This window comes from Candoia aspera, chromosome 1 (assembly GCF_035149785.1).
Source record: "Candoia aspera isolate rCanAsp1 chromosome 1, rCanAsp1.hap2, whole genome shotgun sequence".
Lineage (NCBI taxonomy): Eukaryota > Metazoa > Chordata > Lepidosauria > Squamata > Boidae > Candoia > Candoia aspera.
Window position 1 is genome coordinate 23,544,010 of NC_086153.1, and position 22,056 is coordinate 23,566,065.

Here is a 22,056-nt window from a genome sequence, read left to right on the forward strand (position 1 = left end):
CCCCATCCAAGATTAAAGTTGGAAAGCCCCAGGACTGGGGGAGCCAAATATCTACAGCCACTTGGCTTGGGCAGGATTGAGCCTGAGTCTGCTCCTCCCCATGCAGACACGCACAGGCTTCAGACACTGAGACAGGACCTTGACAGGTTCACCTGGTCAGCCTGGGTATCATCAGTGTACTGATGATATTTGACTCCAAACTGACTGATAGCCTCATCCAGCAGTTTCATATGGATATTAAACAAAAGGGTGAGAGCATCAAGCCCTGAGGCACCCCACCCTGAGGAGCCCCAGATTTAAATTTTCCCCTCCCCCACATCAACAGTTGACTAGGACTGACTGAAGAAAGGAGAAGAACCACCACAACAGAGTACGTCCACCTCTGAATCCCTGCAGTTTGTCCAGAAGAATATTATGATTGATGGTATCAAAAGTCACTGAGAGGTCAAGGAGAACTAGAATGGATGTACCACTCCCATCCTGGCTCCCCCAAAAGTCATCAACAAGCACAGCCAATGCTGTCTCCAGCACAAAACAGATCCAGATAATTAGTTTCCTCCAAGAGCCTCTGCAACTGTTGTCCAATCACCTTTTCAACAACTTCCCAAGAAAGGGAAGGTTGGAGATCGGACAATAACTGACCAGAGGAATTGAGTCCAGTGATGGCCTCTTGAGAAGGGGGCATACCACGACTCCTTCAAGGCTGGAGCGATCACACCTTTTCTCAGAGGCTGGCATAACTGCATGGACCCAGCTACAGGACACCTCCGGGATGCCTTAACAACAGGCTCAGACTCACTCCAGATAACCCTACAAGGCCATGCCCCATTTTATTATTCCTTTCCTGCAGATCCCTAAAGGACTTTTCTTTTTTCCATGACAGGCTTATGCAATGGATGAACATGTTTATGAATTACCTACCAAGACCCTTTCTGAGTTAGTCACTCCTAGTTCAGATCACATCAGTGTACTAAACATAAGTGTGTTTTTACTTTTGCTCTGGTGCAGGTTCTTTTATACCCTGAAGACCTGGTTTTGCCATCTCGCCTGGGGCGGGAAAGGGAATAACCATTCTTGGGGATGGCTTGCACCCTAGAGTCCCTCCCACCAGCCTGGATTTTACATTTCTCTTGGATTTTATTTATTTATTGGGTTTTATTATAATTGTTTTATGTGATTTTAATGTTTATGTTTTATGGGGAATTTTATTGTAAACTGCCCAGAGTCCCTCTTCTGGGGGAGATGGGCGGTGGCTAAATATGAGTAATAAATAAATAAACAAATACTTCTATAAAATAACTTTCAGTCTTGTCCCTTCTCCCATGCTTTTGAAAAGAAATTGGTATCAGTGGTCGCAATCAAATATATATTCAGCTGAATAGATGTACATGCCATGCTTTTAAAACTAGAATCAGAGGCTTTTATAAAAGCTGAAAAATTGCTCTGTTGAGGAAGAAAATGAGGCAATGGCATAGTGATTTCATGCATTTTTAGCTAATTGGTGGTATTTCAGTAAAGAGGTAAAGGTTCTTTTGAGTCGAGATCTACTTGACTCAAAGCAGTTTCTCCTGAGTTCAGTCCAGGAGAGAAGGTGATAGAGCTAAACAAAACTTGAGAAATGCATTTTTGAAACAGACTTGCTGAACAAAGTGCTTCCTAAAAGTCCATAACATATTTTTATTGTTTGCTGCCATGAAACTACCCCCCAAACAATGCATTAAATAAATAGAACAGCAAATCCTTACCTATTCCCCCTAATGTGCAAATGATGTGGCACTAAATGACTAACAGGTATATTAAGCGATCAATCTTTGTGGTCCCTGAGACCCCTTTGGTATTTTATGCTTTAACATGGCTTGCCCTTGGGAGTGAAATGGAGGGAGGCGCAGGAGTTAAGACGGCTCACAGCGTAATGGACTCACGGTTCTTGCTCGAAGAGCTGGTGGCAGCCGTGGCTAGGAGGGCCTTTGGACAGCTTTGGAGTGTATTCCAGTTTGGTCCATTCCTGGATTGGGATGCCCTACTTGCAGTCACTCATGCTCTGGTGACCTCTAGATTGGACTGCTGCAATGCGCTCTACATGGCGGCTGCCCTTGAGGAGCATTTGGAAGCTGCAGCTGTTGCAGAATGCAGCAGCATGGGCCATTAGCGGTGCCTGTTTTTTGGCACATGTGACACCACTGCTCTGTGAGCTTCATGGGTTACCAGTGTGCTTCCGGGTGCAATTCAAAGTGGTGGTCGTCATCTTTAATGCCCTTCAGGTCTTGGGGCTGGGTTACTTATGGGACCACCTCTCCCCAGTTTTTTCTACACATCTTATCCAGTCAGACAGGAGGGGCATGCTCTGGGTCCCATCCACCAAAGTGTGCTGGCTGGCAGGACCCAGGAGGAGAGTGTTTTCTGTCATGGCACCTGCCCTCTGGAATGTCATTCCTCCAGAGATCAGATTCGCCCCGTCCCTATTGGCCTTCCATAAGACCCTGAAGACGTGGTTCTGTGCTTGAGCCTAGGGCTCCAGATGCATGAGGGAACCCATCTCCTGGCCATGTTGATCACTGTTTGTTGTTTTGATCTTGGGCTGCTATGGGTTTTTATATTATTATTATTGTTGTTGTTGTTGTTGTTATTATTATTATTTTATTATTATTATTATTTTAATGTTGTAAGCGGCCCAGAGTCATTTATTTGAGATGAGCAGCTATATAAATCTGTTAAATAAATAATCAGATCAAATCACAGGATCTTTAGCCCTCAGATGCCTCCATCCCGGCTTCCGTCAGCACTGCAGTTCTGTGGCTTTGCCCGCAAGGTGACTGCTAATGCTATTTTAGGGGCATTTTTTTTTCATGGTGTCCCATTGACAATTACACATCTGCTCTTCCTTACAGAAGCATCTGCTTAGTAGGGCTATGCGGAGGAGAGACAACAGGAAGGAATGCACAAGCCATTAGTAGATAAATGAGACAGTAAATAACATCTCAGCTCTGAGAGAGATGGAAGCATGAGAGAGAGACTCCAAATAACCCTGCCTTGATTCTCTATGGTCCAAAGAGGGGGCAGAGGGAAACACTGGCAGGTTTTCCAGGCTCTGTTGTTATACCCTACAACAGTGTTTCTCAGCCTGGGCCACTTGAAGATGTGTGGACTTCAACTCCCAGAATTCTCCAGCCAGCATGGTTGGCTGGGGGTTCTGGGAGTTGAAGTCCACGTATCTTCAAGTGGCCAAGGTTGAGAAACACTGTCGTACAACAATAGAGTTCCAGTAGTCCTTGTGGTGTGTTTTCTGACCTGGCCTACCTCAAAGGGCCGATAGGCTACTATATTTGAGTTGTATAAACTTGGACAATCAGTAAATGGCAGCACAGCATTCGAATTTTTTGTTTTCAGCCTAAATATGTTAGCCATTCTGACTGGTCTCTGTGAGTACAGAATGCTAGATTAAATGGGGTTTTGGCCTGATCCAGCACAGCTTATTCACATGTCATCAGGTGCACGATGACAGCCGAGCTCCACAGGAAAACAGGGATGGGGGCTCTTTTATCACACACACATTCTAAAGCTCACTCTCTAGAGAGAAGATGTAGAATGGATTAGGTCAGCCAATTCCTCAGCAGGCCCATTAACACAGCAAGTCTGCTCTTAGCAATTCAGGGATTTGGCCTGCTGTCAAATAAGTTATTTCTTTGCTCCCCTCTCTCTATTTTTTGCAGTAAGTATTGCTTCGTAGCAGAAAATGATGCAGCTACGAGGCAGGGAAGCAAAAAGTGCCTTTTTACGAACTGCAAATATTAAATGAAAGAAAGAAAAGAAAGACCATAGCAGACACTGTTCCAGATTTTAGTGAGAAAAGGCTGAAAAATCAGGCATGATGGAACTTGCTGCAAATAAACAGGGCTCCCCAACCCTGAAGCATTTTTCTTTCTTACTGTAAAAAACTTTATAGCTCCAACAGTCATCAGCCTGATTGTGGAGTCAGACCACATGTGAATAGGTCAAAATCTATGCTGAAGCTTTCAGCTGCCTTGTAGAACTTCGACTGGAGAATACCACACTCCCTTCCCACCCAGATTCTGAACCTGACTGGTCCCACACATGCTTGTTTTATATATGTTTTGTATACAATATTCTCATATATGTTTCTACATGTTTTTCCAAGTTCACTTGTGGTGAAAACTGTATTGTAAATTCTTTGAAGTACATATCACAGTGGGCTGTGGCCTTCTGGTTCCCTTCTAGCATTACAGGGCAACTTCTGAGCTATCAGGATCAGCAGCCCTGACCTTCCAGAGCAGTATTCTTAGCCTCAGCCACTTTAAGATGTGTGAACTTCAACTCCCAGAATTCCCCAGCTAGCATGCTGGCTGGGGAATTCTGGGAGTTGAAGTCCACACATCTTAAAGTGGCTGAGGCTAAGCAACACTGCTCTAGAGAGCCATAGGAGATCCTCTGGTCTGATATTGCTGGAACAGCGGGGCCATTTTTATTTGCTTTGAGCCTTTTTTTAGGAGAACTTGATGGAAATAGGAGTGGGAGGACTCTGGAAGGCAACTCCCTCTGGTTCTCCTCCCTTAAACCCCTCCCTCCAAAAAACCTGAAAACCATCCCAAGTTTTATGGCCACCTTTTCAATTGTTTTGCCAAATTAGGGTGCTGGAAGGCTGTGGGCAATCTACATTCCACAAGTAACCCATTCCTGCCATATAGGTTTGGGATGTATAAAATGAATAAGTTTACAATCAAATGAGACAGTACTAAGTTTAGTGGGTACTGTAGTGTCCTTTTAGAGGAGGGAGACCAAGATGTCAAAGGAGAAAGGCCAAGAGTGTGACTCAGTAGTAAATCCCGGTTTCAAACCATAAAGGGTGCATCCTTTAGGGGAAGAGCACAGAAACTCCCAGTTTCAGTCTGCCAGCATATTCAGAAAAAGGGACTCTTCAAAGTCTATTGAGTCTCCCTAGCTGAAACCTTGAGCCATTGATAGTGCTAGACTAGATGTACCCATTTGTATGACTGCATATTTTTATTTGTTCTGTAAGGTTCCTTTGTGGCTGCTATGGCATTTCAAAGGTGATCTTGGTACTGGGTAGAGTTTAGGGCTTGGATGTAAGGAAAATCAAGTGTAGACGACTACTGAGCTCAGTGAATTGGCCCAGCCCAGCCCAGCAAATCTTGATTGCTATAAGGTTAAAATTGTGGTTGCCTGAGGATCCTCCAAAGAAAGTGGATGGGCTGCTCCACTGAACCAGATTTCAGCCTGGCATGTGTTTTCCCCTCACTGAGGGGTAAAGGGGGATCTTCTGCAGTTCTCCATGTCACCCTGAAAGGCCAAGTAGTCCTTCATAAGACAGCTGTGTTTTGTGTCTCCCTCCCTCCCCAGGAAGCTGCAAGCAGTTTGAAGGGAGAGAACAAGGAACTTTTGAAAGCAGAGGAACTAAAGGGGAGATAAGGAGCATGTTTCTCTCCCATTCCCACCCTGGTGCTCCTGCTTGGAGTCCTGATAAACAAGGAGCAGAACCGCTCTGGGTACCAGATGGAGAGTTGAAATTGGCAAAGATCAGTGAGTGGCAGCAGGTTGGAGAAGCTCAGTCAACCAACTCCAGCTCCCCTGGGAAGTGCCTGTACTTGTGAGAATGGCACTTTCTTGCAAATCAGATGCCTCCCACCTCTGTGTGGTCCTCAAAGGTCAGGTTTGTGTGGCTCTGACACCCTCTAGTGCCCAACTGGAGCAAAAACGGTATCTGAAACTACCCATTTCCTTCCTGCAAAGCTCCTGCTGCTTGGGTGGCTGCTTATCAGGCAGAAATTCAAGAAGTGCAGCATCTCTTAACAACAGAAAAGAGACCGTTGTGAGGTGGTGGTTGTTTTATAATGGCGTTATGTTTATTCCCCAAGCAGGAGGTGGGGAGAGGAAGCCCAGAGATACATAGACACTTCCACTTGGCACAGTTTGGCTTATTTTTGGATTTTCCCTCTCCTGCCTAACTTCACAAGACATGAATAATAGCAACTCATCCCTGCACGGGCCTGATCAGATGCTTTGGATGCTGCTAATGCAGAGATGGGGTGCAGATGGTGAGGGAGGGGGAGGTGCTAGATTACTAAAAAAAAAAAGCCATGAAGGGGGTCTTAGATCTAGTTCAGTGCAGGAAGTCTCTTAAGTAAATGCTTTATTGTTGCACTGAAATGTCTTAACGCTCAGCTAAGATCTACCCTCCTTGGACTAAACCCAATGTTCAAGATGTCCTAAATGGGCCTGTTTCCCTACCATCGTTGCATACTGTCCTTTCCCTCTGGGCCCAAGCTGCATCAGAAGAGAGGACCAAGCCAGGGGAGGCTGTGGATATTTCTCCTAGCTTCTGGGAAGGCTTGCCTACTTGAAGAGGGCAAGGAACAGTAGGGAGAAGGAGGGGGAGGAGGAAGCAAAGGAGTGCTCTGGAATACAAGTGGGTCCCTGCTGGAGTGTGGCTCTTGCCAGCAGTCTGCAAGAGGATTGACCATATCCTTGCCCTGAAGAATCATGGGTAAAAGCTAACGAAAACAAAAGCATGCTTTGGGTGTGACTTTTCACAGAAGTGAAAACGGTGCTTTGGGGAGGGGGTTGTAGCTCCACTTCCTCTGCTTGAACTCCCCGTCTTGCATTCTTGTGCATTGCTCAAGGCTGTTCTTTGTTGGGATACAGGTAGCCCAAGTTCACTGTACATACCTTGGCGAGATCAGTACTGAAGTAGAGATCACGTTTTTGTCTTTTTCTCCTCTAATACCGCTATCTAACATTTGGCATTGGCTTCTTCTGCAGTGAGCATGTTTGTACATGGACTCTGACAGTCTCCTTTTTAATGATAACCAAAGAACATTTGCTTTTTCCGTGGGTTGGGTTGCCTTTATTATAGAACAATTTGTAATTCAGTAGCATTGACTCTCTGGAGGGGGGCTATGTGAAAGCAAGAGCGGAAGGGAAACACGTGTTTTCCAGGGCACAGACATGTGGACAGGCTCATAACGTTATGACAAAGGAGGGACTGGATCCAAACAAGACAAAAAGGAGGAATTCTCCCTGGAAAGTAGAAAGAGTTGACATATATATTTAACAGGAGAGGGGAGGGGAGCAAAAATGCCCTCGAGTGTAGCCCCCTCCTCAATTTGGGGAGCCTGTTGGGCTCTCGCAGGCAACCCCAGTCCTCCAAATCAGGCCAGGCAGCTGTGTCTAATGGCCCTTTAAATCTTCCACCAATGCCTTTCTGCAACAGTTTGTAGGGATGGTGTAGAAAATTAAAATGGTGTTTAGACCGACCTTCTGGTCAGTGTTTGGAGCTGAAGGAAGGGAAAGAAATGTTTAAAGGTGGCACTGGTTCAGGGGGTGTCCTGCAAGGCACTGAGGGACGATGCTATGGTGTGGTTAAGGCTTGTTTGATTGCAGGTCTGAGTCCCCTGGGCCTGTAGGCGTACATGGGGGGGATTCATCCTGACAGGTTGCTTGAGATACGCTCCCCCAAACTCTGGGCTTAGCTCCCTTTTTCCTTATATAACGTTTGTCCATTGATTGCAGCCTGCAGAGAGGGGATGAAAACCATCACGTTTCATGTCCAGGACCCGTTATTTCAGAATCATCAGTTCTCTTGCATGAGGCTTCAAAAACTGTGTAATACAGTATCTAGAACCACAGCCTCTTTCCTTTTCTCCCAAAATAGGTTTCTGAGGTTTTGAGGGAAAAGGTAATAATGGGGAAATGTTGTATTATTTCCTCCTCCTTTGACTTCCACCACAAGACAGTTGCAGCCAAGTCTTTTCTTCCAGATGGGAAAGACTGCAGATGCTCTGTGCTATATTCTTCTGAGCCTGGTGGATACCTTTGAAATTTTAAGAGCATTTTGTAGGCATTCCCTGAAAATGGGTGCTGGAGGAGGACTTGCCTCATTTCAAACTGGCTACTGCGGAGGACGTTGGTAGCACTGTAACTGAAGGCCCTTTGCCACCCCATCTATTATTCCCATTCTGTAGGATGGTCTCCTACGGACGCCAGCTATCTTTTTCTATTTTTTCTGAGCAGGCAGATACATTTCCAGACAAATTACTTAACTATAGCTAACCCCCATTTTTATTTTCAAAGAAATCTTGTGGAGCCTAAGATGCTTTTGGAAATAAATATACTACTAGAGCTGGTGCTTTAGCTTTCAGTAGGCCAACTTCCTGATTTTCTAAATTGAAAAACTATTTTAATGTATAAGAATTCTGGTAGGGTAAAGGGATTGCCAAAAATCAAGAAATCTGTGCATTGGCACATTGGAACCACAGGTCCAGGTTGGCAAACCCAGTTTCCTGCTGACTTCTCTGTTGTTTTCTTTCTTGTTGCCAGGAGGTAATGCTCCGGCATTAGCGGTGCATTGCTCATGATGATGTCCGGACTGCCAGAGGCCTTGAACCGTCTGAGAGCAAATTCTCTCCGCAGTTGCTTCAGCCTGGCAGGGCCCTCGGAGTCCACCATGGTTGCTGTACCCATCGATATCGACAAGGATGAAGTTCGGATCCTCAAGGTTTGCTTCCACAGCAACAGCTTCAACATGGGCAAGAACTTCAAACTGGTGAAATGTACAGTCATGACGGAGATCCGGGTGAGTTTCACGGATCAGTCTCATTGGCTGATGGCTTCTCGCAATGGGTGTGGACCAATATCCTCCCATTTAAATCAGTGTTTTTCAAACTTGGCAACTTTAAGATGGGTGGACTTCAACTCCCAGAATTCCCCAGAATGCTGGCAGGGGAATTGTGGGGGTTGAAGGCCACCCATCTTAGGGTTCCCAAGTTTGAAAAACACTGATTTAAATGAACAAAATGCCCCTTATTAACATGCACAAGTGTATATTACCCAAACTCCAAGGAGTGTGTTCAAAGCGTTTCTGCACACAATGTGTAAACTGCATCACATCCTCTGCCGATTCCCAGTCAGCGAGGTCCAGAGTGTGGAGAATTGTTTAGGCTTTTTTTGAAGGTGGGGAGGAGGGAATCAGAGGGTAGGGAGGCTGCCCTTTTGAACTTGTTTTCCCATTCCTGTCCTTAAAATTGCACCAAAACTTGAAAAACAGGCCAAAATAGCATCACCAAAATTCAGCAACGCCGTCTTAGACCCTGGGGGCTGTCGGTTTACCACCCCTGGCCAAGAGAATGATAGAGGACAAGGAACTGGCTTTTTACAGAAATAGAGCTCTTTCAAGACAGGCTGCCATACATCCCACCCTCAGAATGAATTACAGTTGGGTCTACAGACAGGCCACAGGCTAAAGCAGGAATGGGCAACCTGTTTTGTGGCTAGAGGCCATACTTTTTGTTTTAACTTCCCAAAACTATAGAAAGCAGGGTAGTAACTCAGTGACATTATCAAAATGGACAGGGCCAAGATTTTATTTGGAAAAAATGTGTAACTAAAAATTGGCAATTAGGGTAGAGCAACTTATAGGGCTATATAAAGGGGGCTGGGGACTGCATATAGCCCTTCAGCCAGGGTTGGTGACCCATTGGCTAAGCCATGTAGGGGCTTAATTTAGATCAAACAAGGTAAACCAGAGATGAGGAAAAGCAGGGTCATATAAAGATTAGCCCTGTGGAAGAGGTGGATTCAGGGGAATTCTTTTTTCTATAGTACATCAAAACTGACAAAATTAAAAATACCTTAGGTATCCTTGTCCTTACTGGATTGTTACACACACACACAAACACACACACAGTTTTGGGAATAGCTATTTTTCTTAATATTTCTGGTACTTTTGCATACCACTAGAATATAGCTAAGTGGAACACCCCTGTTTAGAAGTAGTATACCTCTGAATTTAGCTGCTGGGGCAAAGCGGAAAGAAGATGTATTGTCAGTATGCTCTGTGAATATTCTCAAGAGCGAACTGTTCTTGAGAATAAAATGCTGAACTACATGTATTTTTGGTATAACATAGCAAAGCAGTTCTTAAATTCTAGGTGTGTTTTACTCAACCACTTCTGAATATACCATCTCCCTGCTTAGGTTTGGTGAAAATTTAGGGCCTCTTTTAACAGGCTTACAAAGCCAGTTACCACTTTTCCCCTCCAAAAAAACAAAATAAACAAATGTACTTTCTTCATTGTAATGTTCAAGTCATATACAGTCTCTCACAATTTATATTTCAGACAATTTTAATATAATTCTAAATACGGAAAAGAGATACATATGCAGGTAGAGTAGTTAAAACCAGACAGAATGCCAAAAAACACTGATCATACCCGTCCTCCCCAATCAAAAATCACAATCTTGTGCCTTCTGGATATCAGGACCCTATCTCACAATGCCTTACCATTGGTCACGCTAGCTGATGGGAATTGTAGTCAAATACATCTTCAAGATACAGCTATCTGCTTTCATTTACCTAAAACTTTATTGTAATGGTTGCCTATTCTAAAACACTATCAGACTCATAAGCAGGAACTCAAAGATACCTGATTTATTAAAGAATGGTGTGCAGGATCACAGAGAAAGCTGAGAATGATAAAAGCGCGCCAAATTCAAATTAAAAACCCTCGGTGCAAATGAGATCCCTCCCCCCGTAGAATCTTCCCAAGTTCACAATCCCAGGTGCTCCTAACGGTTTCTGATGGTCTGCGGGAAAAGTCCTTGAACAGAGCACATAACCCAAACGCATTCCATTGTCCTGATTTCACATACAGAGCTTGGTACAAGGTCTCACAGCAGCTCCCTCCCAAACAGAAATGTGCGTCAGCGCCATGGCATGTGAAACGTTATGATGTATAAACTACATTGAAACAGTGAACATGACAATTATTTCCCAAATGTAGCTGGGGTTCAGTATGTTGGGGAAAGTCTTAGACCTCCACAATTTTTTCCTGTCATTTAGATGCTAATTCTTGGGTCCAAGGAGGAATATCCAAAATGGTTATATATGTGAAACATTACAGATGACAGCCAAAGTGACATTAGTGGGTTGGCAAAGATCTTGCTGGTGAGGAGTGTGTAATAGAACATTCTCAGTGCCAGTGAAGCCCCATTTCTTACAGATTTTTTTCCCTTGACTTTTCTTTTTAATTAGAAATGCTTCTTGCACTTCTCCAGACTAAATTCTATGCTAACATCTAGAATAGAGGGTGGATATCTGATTTTAAGATACTGCTCACATGAATTACCAGTCTGCTCTGTCCAGAATCCATTTGTTTAAAGTTCAGACATTTCTCACCACTGTGTTATTTTTTTTCTCTCCTTCCTGCTATTTATCTGCATTTTTCCTTTACAGGAAGTAATAAAGTCAATCCTACAGAGTGGAAGAATTGGTCCTGATATCCAGCTTGCTGAGTGCTATGGATTACGCCTGAAGCATGTGAAATCGGACGAGATCCATTGGCTTCATCCAGACCTGACAGTTGGGGAAGTCCAGGACAAATACGAATGTTTGCACATTGAGGCCGAATGGAGGTACAGAGCCCCTGTCCATCCCGTTCCCACCAACCCCCTTAGCCTCAATACAGAGATGATAATTTCAGCCAACCTTTCCAGATTAGCTTCATGCTTAGTATTAAGGGGTGACAGAAATGGGGGGGAGGTGTCCAGTTTTGTCTGGGGTATCCTATTATGCTTGTGTACTCCCAGCAACTCTCATCTCATTTCCAAACAGGTTGTTTGTTTGTTTGTTTTAATTGTGTTAGTAAAATGAAACAAAAGTAATCCATCGGTGAGAGTACAAGACAGTGATTAAAATAAAATAAACTTAAAATGGGGGGAAGAAACTAAGGGAAAAAAGGATCCATATAATATTAATGTAAAACTAATACAGGTTGCACTAGAAGTAGAAGTGGCGTTGTGGAAAAGAGAACCACGATAAGGCACTGCTAGTTGGGGAAGCTGGGTTTTGTAGCCTGTTAAATCCGAGCCCTAAACTTGAGGACAGCTGGTTTAACTTAAAGTTCGGTGTGCTCTTTAAGGTATGACCTCCAGGTCCGCTACCTCCCCGAAGACTATGTTGAGCGCTTCCAAGAGGACCGGACAACACTTCTGTACTTCTACCAACAGGTTGGAATCAGAGGACTGCAGTCCCTACTTAAAGAGTTATCCCTGGTGTAACTGTGTTGAATGTGTGAGGTTGCACCTCCATTGTGCTTACTAATGCAACTTCTTCACGTCCTCTAGCTCAGTGTTTTTCAAACTTAACAACTTTAGGATACTGTATGTGTGGTGGACTTCGGTGCTGCTGTTGATTCCCAGGAAGGAGGGAGTGCACTTTTTATAGCTGGAACAAAACAGTAAAGGGTGAAACACGAGGCAGAAACTCTGTAGATGATAAAAGCCATTTGAAATGGCAGGGAAAGGGGAGCAGGTCCACAGCAGCCACTTGTTCGTTTCTGCATGCTTAGTGGGCCTACCCAGAATAATCCAGACTTCATTTCTGGTGCTTGTATGAGACTATTCAAGACCTCTTCACCAGGATGACCAGACAGATCAAGATGCAGGCTGTAACCTATGGAAAGGAGGAATATTTATTCTTGTGTTTAGGACAGGAAGGATGAACGAAACTTAACTGTGGTGGATTTCGGTGCTGCCGTTGATTCCCAGGAAGGAGGGAGCGCATTCCAGGCAGATAAGAGGATTCACAGTCCAGAGACTGTTGCTGGGAAAGTTAAGAGGTTCAAGGTAGCTCCACCCTAGAGTCTCCCAGGTTATTTACCCTTAGGTCAGTTAGAGTAGCCTTAGTCTGGCAAGATTCTGTCTGTATAGTGAAAGCAATAAAGAACTGGAGTTTGGAATATACTGGCTCGACATTGTTCTTCAGCTGGCCCTGACAGTATGTGGACTTCAGCTCCCAGAATTTCCCAGCTAGCATGCTGGTTGGGGAATTCTGGGAGTTGAAGTCCACACATCTTAAACTTGCCAAGTTTGAAAAAAACTGCTTTAGCTGATGTGTCATCATCTTAGCAAAACATTTCTTCTCTTGGCCTTGGAGCAACCAAGCAAGACAATAAACATATATCCATGTATAAAATCAAAATGGGGCACAGATTCAATATTGGGTTAAATGCTGAAAGTGGGCTTTTGCAGGGGGGGGTGGAATCCATCCTATGAAATAGTTCACCTCTCCCTTTCAGAAGCTGATAAGAACTTAGCTGTCTGCAAGGCTTTGGGAGCTTGAGTGCTGAAGAACTTGCATCACCAAGAATATTATATTAGTTGTAACTTTTTACCTCTAAGTATATGTTTTATTTCTGCGGTTGTATATTATCGGTATTATTGTACTGGCTGGGGCTGTCACTTTTGTATATGACTTAGGGTTCCCTATGCTGAAGTGGGAAAGGCAGGCAGGCAGGCAGGCTGAGTGTCACCTTTATGGCCTAGCCATCACCTGAACCAACCACCTCAGTGCAGGGCTGGTTGTCTGCTTTCAAAAAACATGTTGTTATTTTTTTTAATCAGAGGTTCCTAACTGAGTGTCAAAGAGCAGTAGGAATTATTCTGCGCAGGGTTTAATATGACTGCTTTAGGTATTAGATCTGCTGATGAACTGAATTCTGAGCTAAAAAAATCCTGTACTTGTATTTCGGACCTTAAAACCTGCAGATCTTTCAGTTCACAGTTCTGACTTCCCTTAGCTTCTTACCCCATCCCTTCGCACCCCCAAAGGAAGTCTGTGTTTTAATGTCTAGCATCTGCCAACTATGTGGGAAAAGGGACTGTTTGTCTGTCCCCTATGTGGTAAAGAAGTGCAAGTGCAAGAAGTGGGGAAAAGTTTCTTGCTGAAGTTCAGCAACTCTGATGATAGGTTTCACTTCTTTCTGATCCTTTTCGGTATGCACTCTGTCACAACCCGCATTACTTGCCCTGTACTTTGAGCTGAACTTTTTTTTTTCTGATTTCACAGGCACAACTCAAGAATTTGGTATCTTTCCCCCCCCCTTTTTTTTTTAATCTAAAAAGCTTTATTTTTTCATTTAAATTAGAGACCAGGTTTTTAGTTCCCATGATTATAGTCAAATGCTTAGGAAAAATACTAAACAGGTCTGCAGATGGTTCAGAGCACAATTAATGTGGAAGATAACATTGCTAAACTCATGGTCCTCTCTCCCTGAACATTTTGGATGACCAGTGTGGTTTATTTGGTAACCAAGATTGAGAGGAAAAAAATGTCACCCAGTGTGTAATATAGAGCATAGCGATTGTGGCCAAATTATGTGATTGTGGCAACTGACTTAACTAGTTAGATCCCCAGTCAGATCCCAAGGATATGAATGATGATACTCCGGATGACTATGCAATCAGAGATTCTGCCCCACAGCGATTGTTTCCTGGGGAGAGTAGTAAAGAAAGGCATTGCCTTTCTGCTGTGCTTCTAGGCTTCTAGGAAGCCTCTGATTGGACATGGTGAGAAGCTAGATGCTGGGCTAGATGAGTCATGGTCTGATGAAGGTGCAAGACTCTTCTTTTATGGTGTGCTGCTTCATCTGTATATGCTCCTATCCACATAAAGTGGGTGGGTCCAAAATCTAACATGGGAAAGGCTAGTTGAAAAGCACTTTGTAATGGTATGTGGAAATGACCTTGGGAGACAGGAGGAACAGTCTGATAAGAGGCAGCTCAGTCCATAGGTGGAGGGAAAGCATGGGAAGTGTTCCAGAAGAGACCCGCCCTAGTTTTCCAGAGACTAAAAAGAGAGGAGGGAGAAATACCTTCAGTCTTGCAAGTTTCGGTTAATGTAACCTTACAGTAAAGTAGGATTGGTTCATCTGGGTGCGTTTCTTGTCTGGACTACCTCACAAGGCTGACACTTTGATAAATGTAGTTACTTAAATAAATAAATGTGTGGATTTAAAGGAATAAATATTTATTATTTGAATGATTTCATACATTTACTTGAAGCCCTAGTATTTTCTCTGTGCAAGAACACCCACTCATCTCTGCTTTTGGGAAAGAGTAGTGAGCACCGGTAGGGACCTGGGATCCTTAACTGATCATCTTATTTGTGCTTTTCAGCTCCGGAGTGAATACATGCAACTTTATGCAAGCAAAGTGAGTGAGGGGATGGCCTTACAGCTAGGCTGCCTGGAGCTTAGGTATGTACTTGGTATGTAGAAGGTTGCATCTGACACAAGCATGTTTGGAAAACACATGACCAGGGTCAAGCTCTCTTGGCTTGCACAATGATCGTAGCAAAACAGGAACCAAACTACTGAAGCTGGGACATTGGCAAGAAGAAGGATCTGAGGAAATCCAAACACTGTGCATGAATTCAAGAAACACAAGCAAAGCCAGAAATCTGAGAGGATGCAACGATGGAGGAATATTACAAGAAGCTGGTCAGCTCTTGCATAATCGTAAAGCAGGATATTGTTAACTACAGTTTACTGAACAAGCTATGGTGAATGAGTTTTGCACACCAAGCTAAACCATAATGGGTTGGTTTGCCTGTAGCATTAACTCTTAATAGGTGAGTTTCCACATTTAGCTAAATCAAAACAAACCACAGCAATGCTCAGCATTATGCATGAATCAGGTGATGATACTGAATGATGTTCCATTGATGATGAGATGGGAAAGTTCAATTTAAAAACATCAGAATGGGTTTTGTGCTGAATTGGGAATCATGCTAGCTTTAATATCCAATTTTTGCAGGAGATTCTACAAGGACATGCCCCACAATGCTCTAGACAAGAAGTCCAACTTTGAATTCCTAGAGTATGTAGACAATATTTTTATCTATGCTGGTTGATTTTTTTAAAAGTTTCTCATTAGTTGCAGTGATATCTGACTGATAGATCTCTTCTTTTCCCACCTGTGTACCTATATGCAGACCTGCTTGCATAACCAGGGAAGATATTTTAAATGTGTGTAGGTGTGTATGTCTGTTCATGTATGAAGAAGAGAGAGTGCATATATATGTATAAGAGCCAGAAACAGGATCTCCCAGATTCCACCCACAGATTCACAGCAGTGTCTAAGGCTTAACAGCTAATTGCTGTGCTCTTTTTGAGTCTGGTTCCTACCCACTTAGCACTGATGTCTGTCTCAGCTGGGAAAACTGAGAATTGTAGCCCCAGTGCATCCTAGCTGAAATCCCAATATTGATTTGCTTGAGGAAGGTTGAGCTGGAAAAAGAATCAATGGAGAGAAATTACATGCGGTGCAGAAGTGGAATGATGGGGAGCCGAGGCACCAATCGGTATTAGTTTTGGGCCCAGGTTCTACAGTGATGTGGGTCATTTTAATTGAATTGGAAGGATGTAATGATAGTGTATGATTCCACATCACAGCCTAAGTAAAGTTACCAGAGGCCTCCCCATCCAGTCCACAAAGATCTCAGTGGAAGCTCCTCTCCATCACAGAGCTCATCCCTGTTCTCCTTGCCCAGAGGGCATTGTTTAAGGGAGTGTTTCTCAACCTTGGCAACTTTAAGATGTGTGGACCTCAACTCCCAGAATTCCCCAGCCACCATGCTGGCTGGGGAATTCTGAGAGTTGAAGTCCATACATCTTAAAGATGTCAAGGTTGAGGAACACTAGCTTATAGTCACAGATGATTGGAAAAAGATGCTTGCTTGAGAGTAGGCAGCAGTGCAAGATACGCTGAATGAGCATGGCTAAAGCCCATTTTAATGGCTCCTGATTGGCTTTCAAATCCAAACAGAAGCACCATAAATTAAAATGGCCAAGTATTGGACACCTACAGACATGTAAAGCAGCATCTTCTTTCTCTTTAAGGAAGGAAGTGGGGCTGGACTTGTTCTTTCCAAAGCAGATGCAGGAGAACTTGAAGGTGAGGAATGTTTTAGCCCCATGTATATATGTTAGACTGAGGGCGGGAACAAGCCATTAGCCAGGCTCTCTGGAGTTGATGGGAGTCTCAATGCATCTGAGAAAGAGCCTAGTTTGCCTAGAATTATTCGGAGTGAATTTCCCCCCCCCACACACAAACACACTTTTTTTTTCTTCCCCAGTCTGATCTATCTCAGGAATTACTGTAGTGGAACAGTTCTTTCACAGCCTGAATTACAGGGGGGGAAAAGTAACCACCTGCTTTGCCACCAAACTTGGACCCACAAGCTAGACGGTTAAGGCTTAAAGCAAGAACATCCATGAGAGTGGGGAGGTGACAAAATATGCATGACAGTATCGTCACACCAGGGATGCAACCTAAGTACTTGTGTCAGATCTTGCAACAGAAATGTGTAACGGTAGCATTTGCATAAGGACATCACTGCATGCTGTCACGTTGGCATTGTGGTTTTCTACAGATGCAGGGTTAGAGTTTGATCTACATAAACGGCAGAAAAGGGCTCCAGAACCTGAAATGGCTAAATGGATTATACCATCACTTTCAGACTGAAGGGGTGGGTCAAAAATACTTCGTAAAAGTTTCTCTCCATATCAAAAAGCAGCTCAGCAAAGTACTGGGGCATTTTTCTGTAATTACAACGGAATTAAACAATAGAAACAGCCATTTGAAAATTGCAATCACCTCACACTATCTGCTGTCTAAATTGCGCTGCTTGCCTGAACAGAAAAATCTTAGGTTTCCAGCAGCGCAGATGTGAAAGTTTAGGGAAAAAATACTTCATCCCATCTGACTGCATTTATTAAGAAGTTTGAGGGTGTTTTCTTCCTCCTTTTTCCTTTTTCTTCCTCCCTGCTTCCCATTCATAGCCAAAGCAATTCCGCAAGATGATCCAGCAGACCTTCCAGCAGTATGCGCTCTTGCGAGAGGACGAATGTATCATGAAGTTCCTTGGCACACTGTCCGCCTTTGCCAACATCGACCAAGAAAGCTATCGCTGTGAGTTGGTTGTAAGTATTGGACAGGCGAGGAAATGTTTCCCAGAGTCTGTGTGGCCTTGTTGTGGTTCCAATTACAGTTTAGAAACAGATGCATCAAACAAGGTTGGCCTTGCAAACTTCGTCTCTTCAGGATGCCGTCGTAATAGATTGTGACTGGGGTCTTCTCTACCAGTACTGTACAGAGAGATGCCCTGACGGGCTGCAAGAGGAATATGGACCAAGTCTGGGGATTTTAGAACTTCTGAAGCTGAAATTGAGTGGGTTGGAACTTGTAAGACAAAGGAAAGGGTTTGGCAGATGGGGGCCAGATAGGTTGGGGGTGATCCAAGACAATAGTGAAAAATCTCGACAAATAAAGTAACTTTTTTTTCTAGCTCGTTAGCCTGACATTGTTATATTTAGAAAAAAGGCTATATCCCCAAACCTCAGACTTGATAACTAGCAGAGATAAGCAGGCTTTACGTGTTTTATGATAGTCATTCTCTACTGTTAATTGGGGCTTCTATCCAAATGTACATGTGCTTGCCTTTGGCTCTTCCCTGCTTACCTGATGTTTGCTGGGGCCTGTGTGTGCTTAATTGGATTTAATTCCAAAAGGTTTTCAAACTTAAGAGCTGCTTAGGTCATGCATCATATTCACAGTAGTTTCGTATTATGTGGGGCTCACCACTTTGCTTCAAGCTTTGTGGCATCTCTAACTCTCCACTTCCAGACTGATATCCAATTCCAGTATTCATGTGGTGTCTAAGAGTCAAAAGACAACCTGAAAGGTTGATGAAATTGCAGCCGAATCACTTTTCCAAATGTACAGCACTTTGCTGATCTAAAATGATATATGTTGATATTTTCCTTCTAAATCCCATGTAAGTTTGAAAAATACAGGAGAGTTTAAACCTTATTGTTGAGCTTTAAGATAATAGTATTAATTAGGCATTTGCATCACGTCCTGCTCTAGAATTCTTCAGCTGCTCAATATACCCAGAATGTTAGGGGCTGCAAAAATTAGGAAAGTCTTGTTTCAGCTGGAGCACAAATTACTTTTCTCCCGTCCCTTTTCAGCAAGGATGGAATATCACTGTGGACCTGGTGATTGGCCCAAAAGGCATCCGGCAGATGACAAGTAAAGAAGCAAAGGTGAGTTGTTCAGACATCTTGTAAAGAAGGGTTTTCATAATTCATCAAATATGGATTTTCATCGCATTGTATTGTTCCCTTTCCTTTGTTGCTTGAATACAAGTTAAGCTATTTTGCAGATGGTGAGGGAGCAGGCGTGTTTCCATGGTAACTTGGGGGTTGTTTTTGTGCCACATAATTATCATCTCTGAATGCCACTGGTACAATTGGGTAACACAGTTTTTAATGCAGGATTCCTGCACCTTTCAAGGGGTAGAAATCCAATAGGTATAAGATTGGTTGGACTATGTCCTTTCAAGCAGTAAAACCAAGCAGTAAGACTTAAGGCAAAGGTCTTGTAGAGGGTACAGTCATGAAACACAGGATATTATCTCTCCACTAGATAATTCAGGTTTATGTTCTTGGAGATGGATTGAATTCTCCAGCTTAGTTCCTCCAAATATAGTCACTCATGCCTTGGTCACCTGCCACTTGGACTATTGCAACACATTCTATATGGGGCTGCCTTGAACACCATCCAGAAGCTATGATTGATCTAGAATGCAGCAGTGTGGGCAGTCATGGAATACCCATATAATGATTGTGAGCTGCATTGGTTCTCAGCATACTTCCAGATGCAGTCAAGCTTCTGGTTATCACTTACAAAGCCCTTCTTGGCACAGGGCCAGGTTATTTGCGGAACTGCCTATCTTCAGTTGTTTCTGCTTTTCCCACAAGTGCTGACAGAATGGGCATGCTCTGAGTCCCTTCTGTCATCTGGTGGGACCCAGGGGGTGTGCCTTCTCTGTCATGGCACCTCTTCCAAAGGGCATGCCAAGATTTAGACAGCCCTGATTTTGTTAATATTCTGTGAGATCCTGACTTTTCCCCGAGTCATAGGGCCAGGGCATTGGGTGAGCCCATCGTGTAATGGTTTGTGATTATGAGTGGGGTTTTGGCCTTGGCTGCATTGTGCTCATAGTTGCTTCTGTTTCTGTTGTGGGGGTTTTCTGTGTTTTTTTTAATCCCATATAAACAACCCAGGGTTTCAAACTGTGAGCTGGGCAGCCCCATAAATTATATAAACGTATATATTCATACATTCGGGATGGTCTGAGAATTCCTGCCCTGGGCAGAATGTTGCCCTAGATCAGTTTTCCTCAACCTGGCTTGGGAATTCTGGGAGTTGAAGTCCACACAACTTCAAGTTGCCAACACTGGACTAGATGACCTCCAAGACCCTTTCCAACTTTATAATTCTATGTATGGATCTATGGATAAATAAGCAAGCAAGCAAGCCTAGAAGCAGCCTGGCCAGTATGGCCACTGACACTGCTGTGTAGGAAAATCCAGTTCCTTTTAGACAAGGCTATTTTAGGACACCCCTGGTTCAGCATATACCAAGATTGGAGATAATTCTATCAATAAGGCTTCATTGTATTTTGCTATCAATGAAGCTTCACTGTATTTTGCTTACAGCATGATCTAAGTATTGTCGGAGGTTATGCTAAGGTTTTATGTGTGTCTGTTAGCTCCAAGATGGCAGAGCTGATCTTCACATGTTAGAGCTGAAGTCTCACAACTGATGAGCTTCTAGACTGAAGCACAACACTTAGTGAAATACGAAGTATGGGTTGGCCAAGGCAGTTTTGCCTTGGAGACTAAATTACAATTGTATTCACATTTACCTGAAAATATAATGGGATCTGTGTAGGATGTCCTTGTAAATCTTTCTTTGTGAAATGTATAAAATGAAGAGGCATGAATCAGAATGCTGCTGTTCTGCATGTATAGGTCTGGCATAGTATCCTACCCCCCACCCTAGAAAGTGTGGAAAGCAGAAAGATTTCTTGATTGTAATGCAAGTGAATCATTCATAAAAACATTAATGTTGCTCCTTTGCAGCCTACTTGCTTGGCTGAATTCAAGCAGATCAAATCCATAAAATGTACTTCTGTGGAGGAAGGCAGAGCTTTGCTACAGCTTGGTCTTACTGGGAACCCCCAGGTAAGAAAGAAGTGCAGGATGGCTTTTACTGTATCTCAGTTATCTCCCTTTTCCAGTCTTCTAACACTCTATTTGAGAGAGAGAGAAAAATAAGGATTCTTGCAGGATCAGGCCAAGAGCTAGTGTGGTCCAGCCTTCTGCAGTAGGCAGTCAAATGCATTCAGGAACCTCACAAGCATAGACCAGAATGCAATATCCCTACTCCATTTTTCTCCTTAGCAGTTAGTAACCAAGGCATGCCATGTCTGATTGCAGAGGTATCAAACTTCCATCAAGACTAATAGCCATTTTAAACCCATCTGAACTGATGGCCATCAACAGATTTGATGGCAGCAAATTTCACATATAACTATGGACAACATAAAGGGGTACTTCTTCCTTTTATCAGTCTCAGATCTCTGTACATTTATTTTGAGTGGGTAATGTCCACATTCTACCATTGTGAGAGGAGGAAAAACGTGTCTATCCACAGATTTCATACTGTGAGGATTTATATGCCTTCATATCAGTCTTAACTCATGGCAACTACATAGACAAATCCATGCACTTTTCTTGGCAAGGCTTTTTGGAAGTGGTTTGCCATTGCCTGCTTCCTGGGGCTGAAGAGAGAGTGACTGGCCCAAGGTCACCCAGCTGGCTTCACACCTAAGGTGGGACTATAATTCACTGTCTCCTTGTCCTAACAACCAGGAAACACACTGAGACAAGGAACTGGTCTCTAATATTTATTATTGGTACTTAACAGGAATCCTAACAAACTGAAGAAGCGTGGGAAAAACTCAGACATATAACCCCAAGGGTTAAGGCGGTCCCGATCTGTGTCTCTTTGAATGGCTGAACAATTCCTCAGTGCTACGCATGCGCTTGACAGTCTGGATGGGAGCCCCCTGCTCGCCATCTTTACTCATGACACTCCTGGTTTCTAGCCCAATGCCTTTATCCACTACACCAAACTGCCTCTCATACGTACATGTATGCACACACACACTTCCATACTCACTTTTTTCTGTTAGATAGTTTGATATGATGAAATAATTTTTAAAAACATGTGCATGATTTTATATACCCTTAGGATCCCTTTCCTACCTTTTCTCCAAGCTACAGTTGCTGTAGTCTTTCCTGTTAGCGGAGCCGCTCCAGTTCCTAATCG

At 43.5% G+C, this 22,056-nt stretch overlaps 1 protein-coding gene across 8 annotated transcripts in view; it reads left to right on the forward strand.

Moving 5' to 3' along the window:
- The window catches only part of PTK2B (protein tyrosine kinase 2 beta), a 94,376-nt gene that overhangs the window by 42,553 nt on the left and 29,767 nt on the right, over positions 1–22,056 (forward strand). For all 8 annotated transcript variants that reach the window (XM_063300421.1, XM_063300470.1, XM_063300454.1 and 5 more), the window contains exons 2-10: positions 8,353–8,608; positions 11,267–11,445; positions 11,952–12,039; positions 14,989–15,068; positions 15,628–15,690; positions 16,713–16,767; positions 17,655–17,795; positions 18,846–18,920; positions 20,805–20,906. In XM_063300421.1, the coding sequence (XP_063156491.1) occupies positions 8,387–8,608; positions 11,267–11,445; positions 11,952–12,039; positions 14,989–15,068; positions 15,628–15,690; positions 16,713–16,767; positions 17,655–17,795; positions 18,846–18,920; positions 20,805–20,906 (1,005 nt within the window). In that variant the 5' untranslated portion in view covers positions 8,353–8,386. The remainder of the gene's footprint in view (positions 1–8,352; positions 8,609–11,266; positions 11,446–11,951; positions 12,040–14,988; positions 15,069–15,627; positions 15,691–16,712; positions 16,768–17,654; positions 17,796–18,845; positions 18,921–20,804; positions 20,907–22,056) is intronic.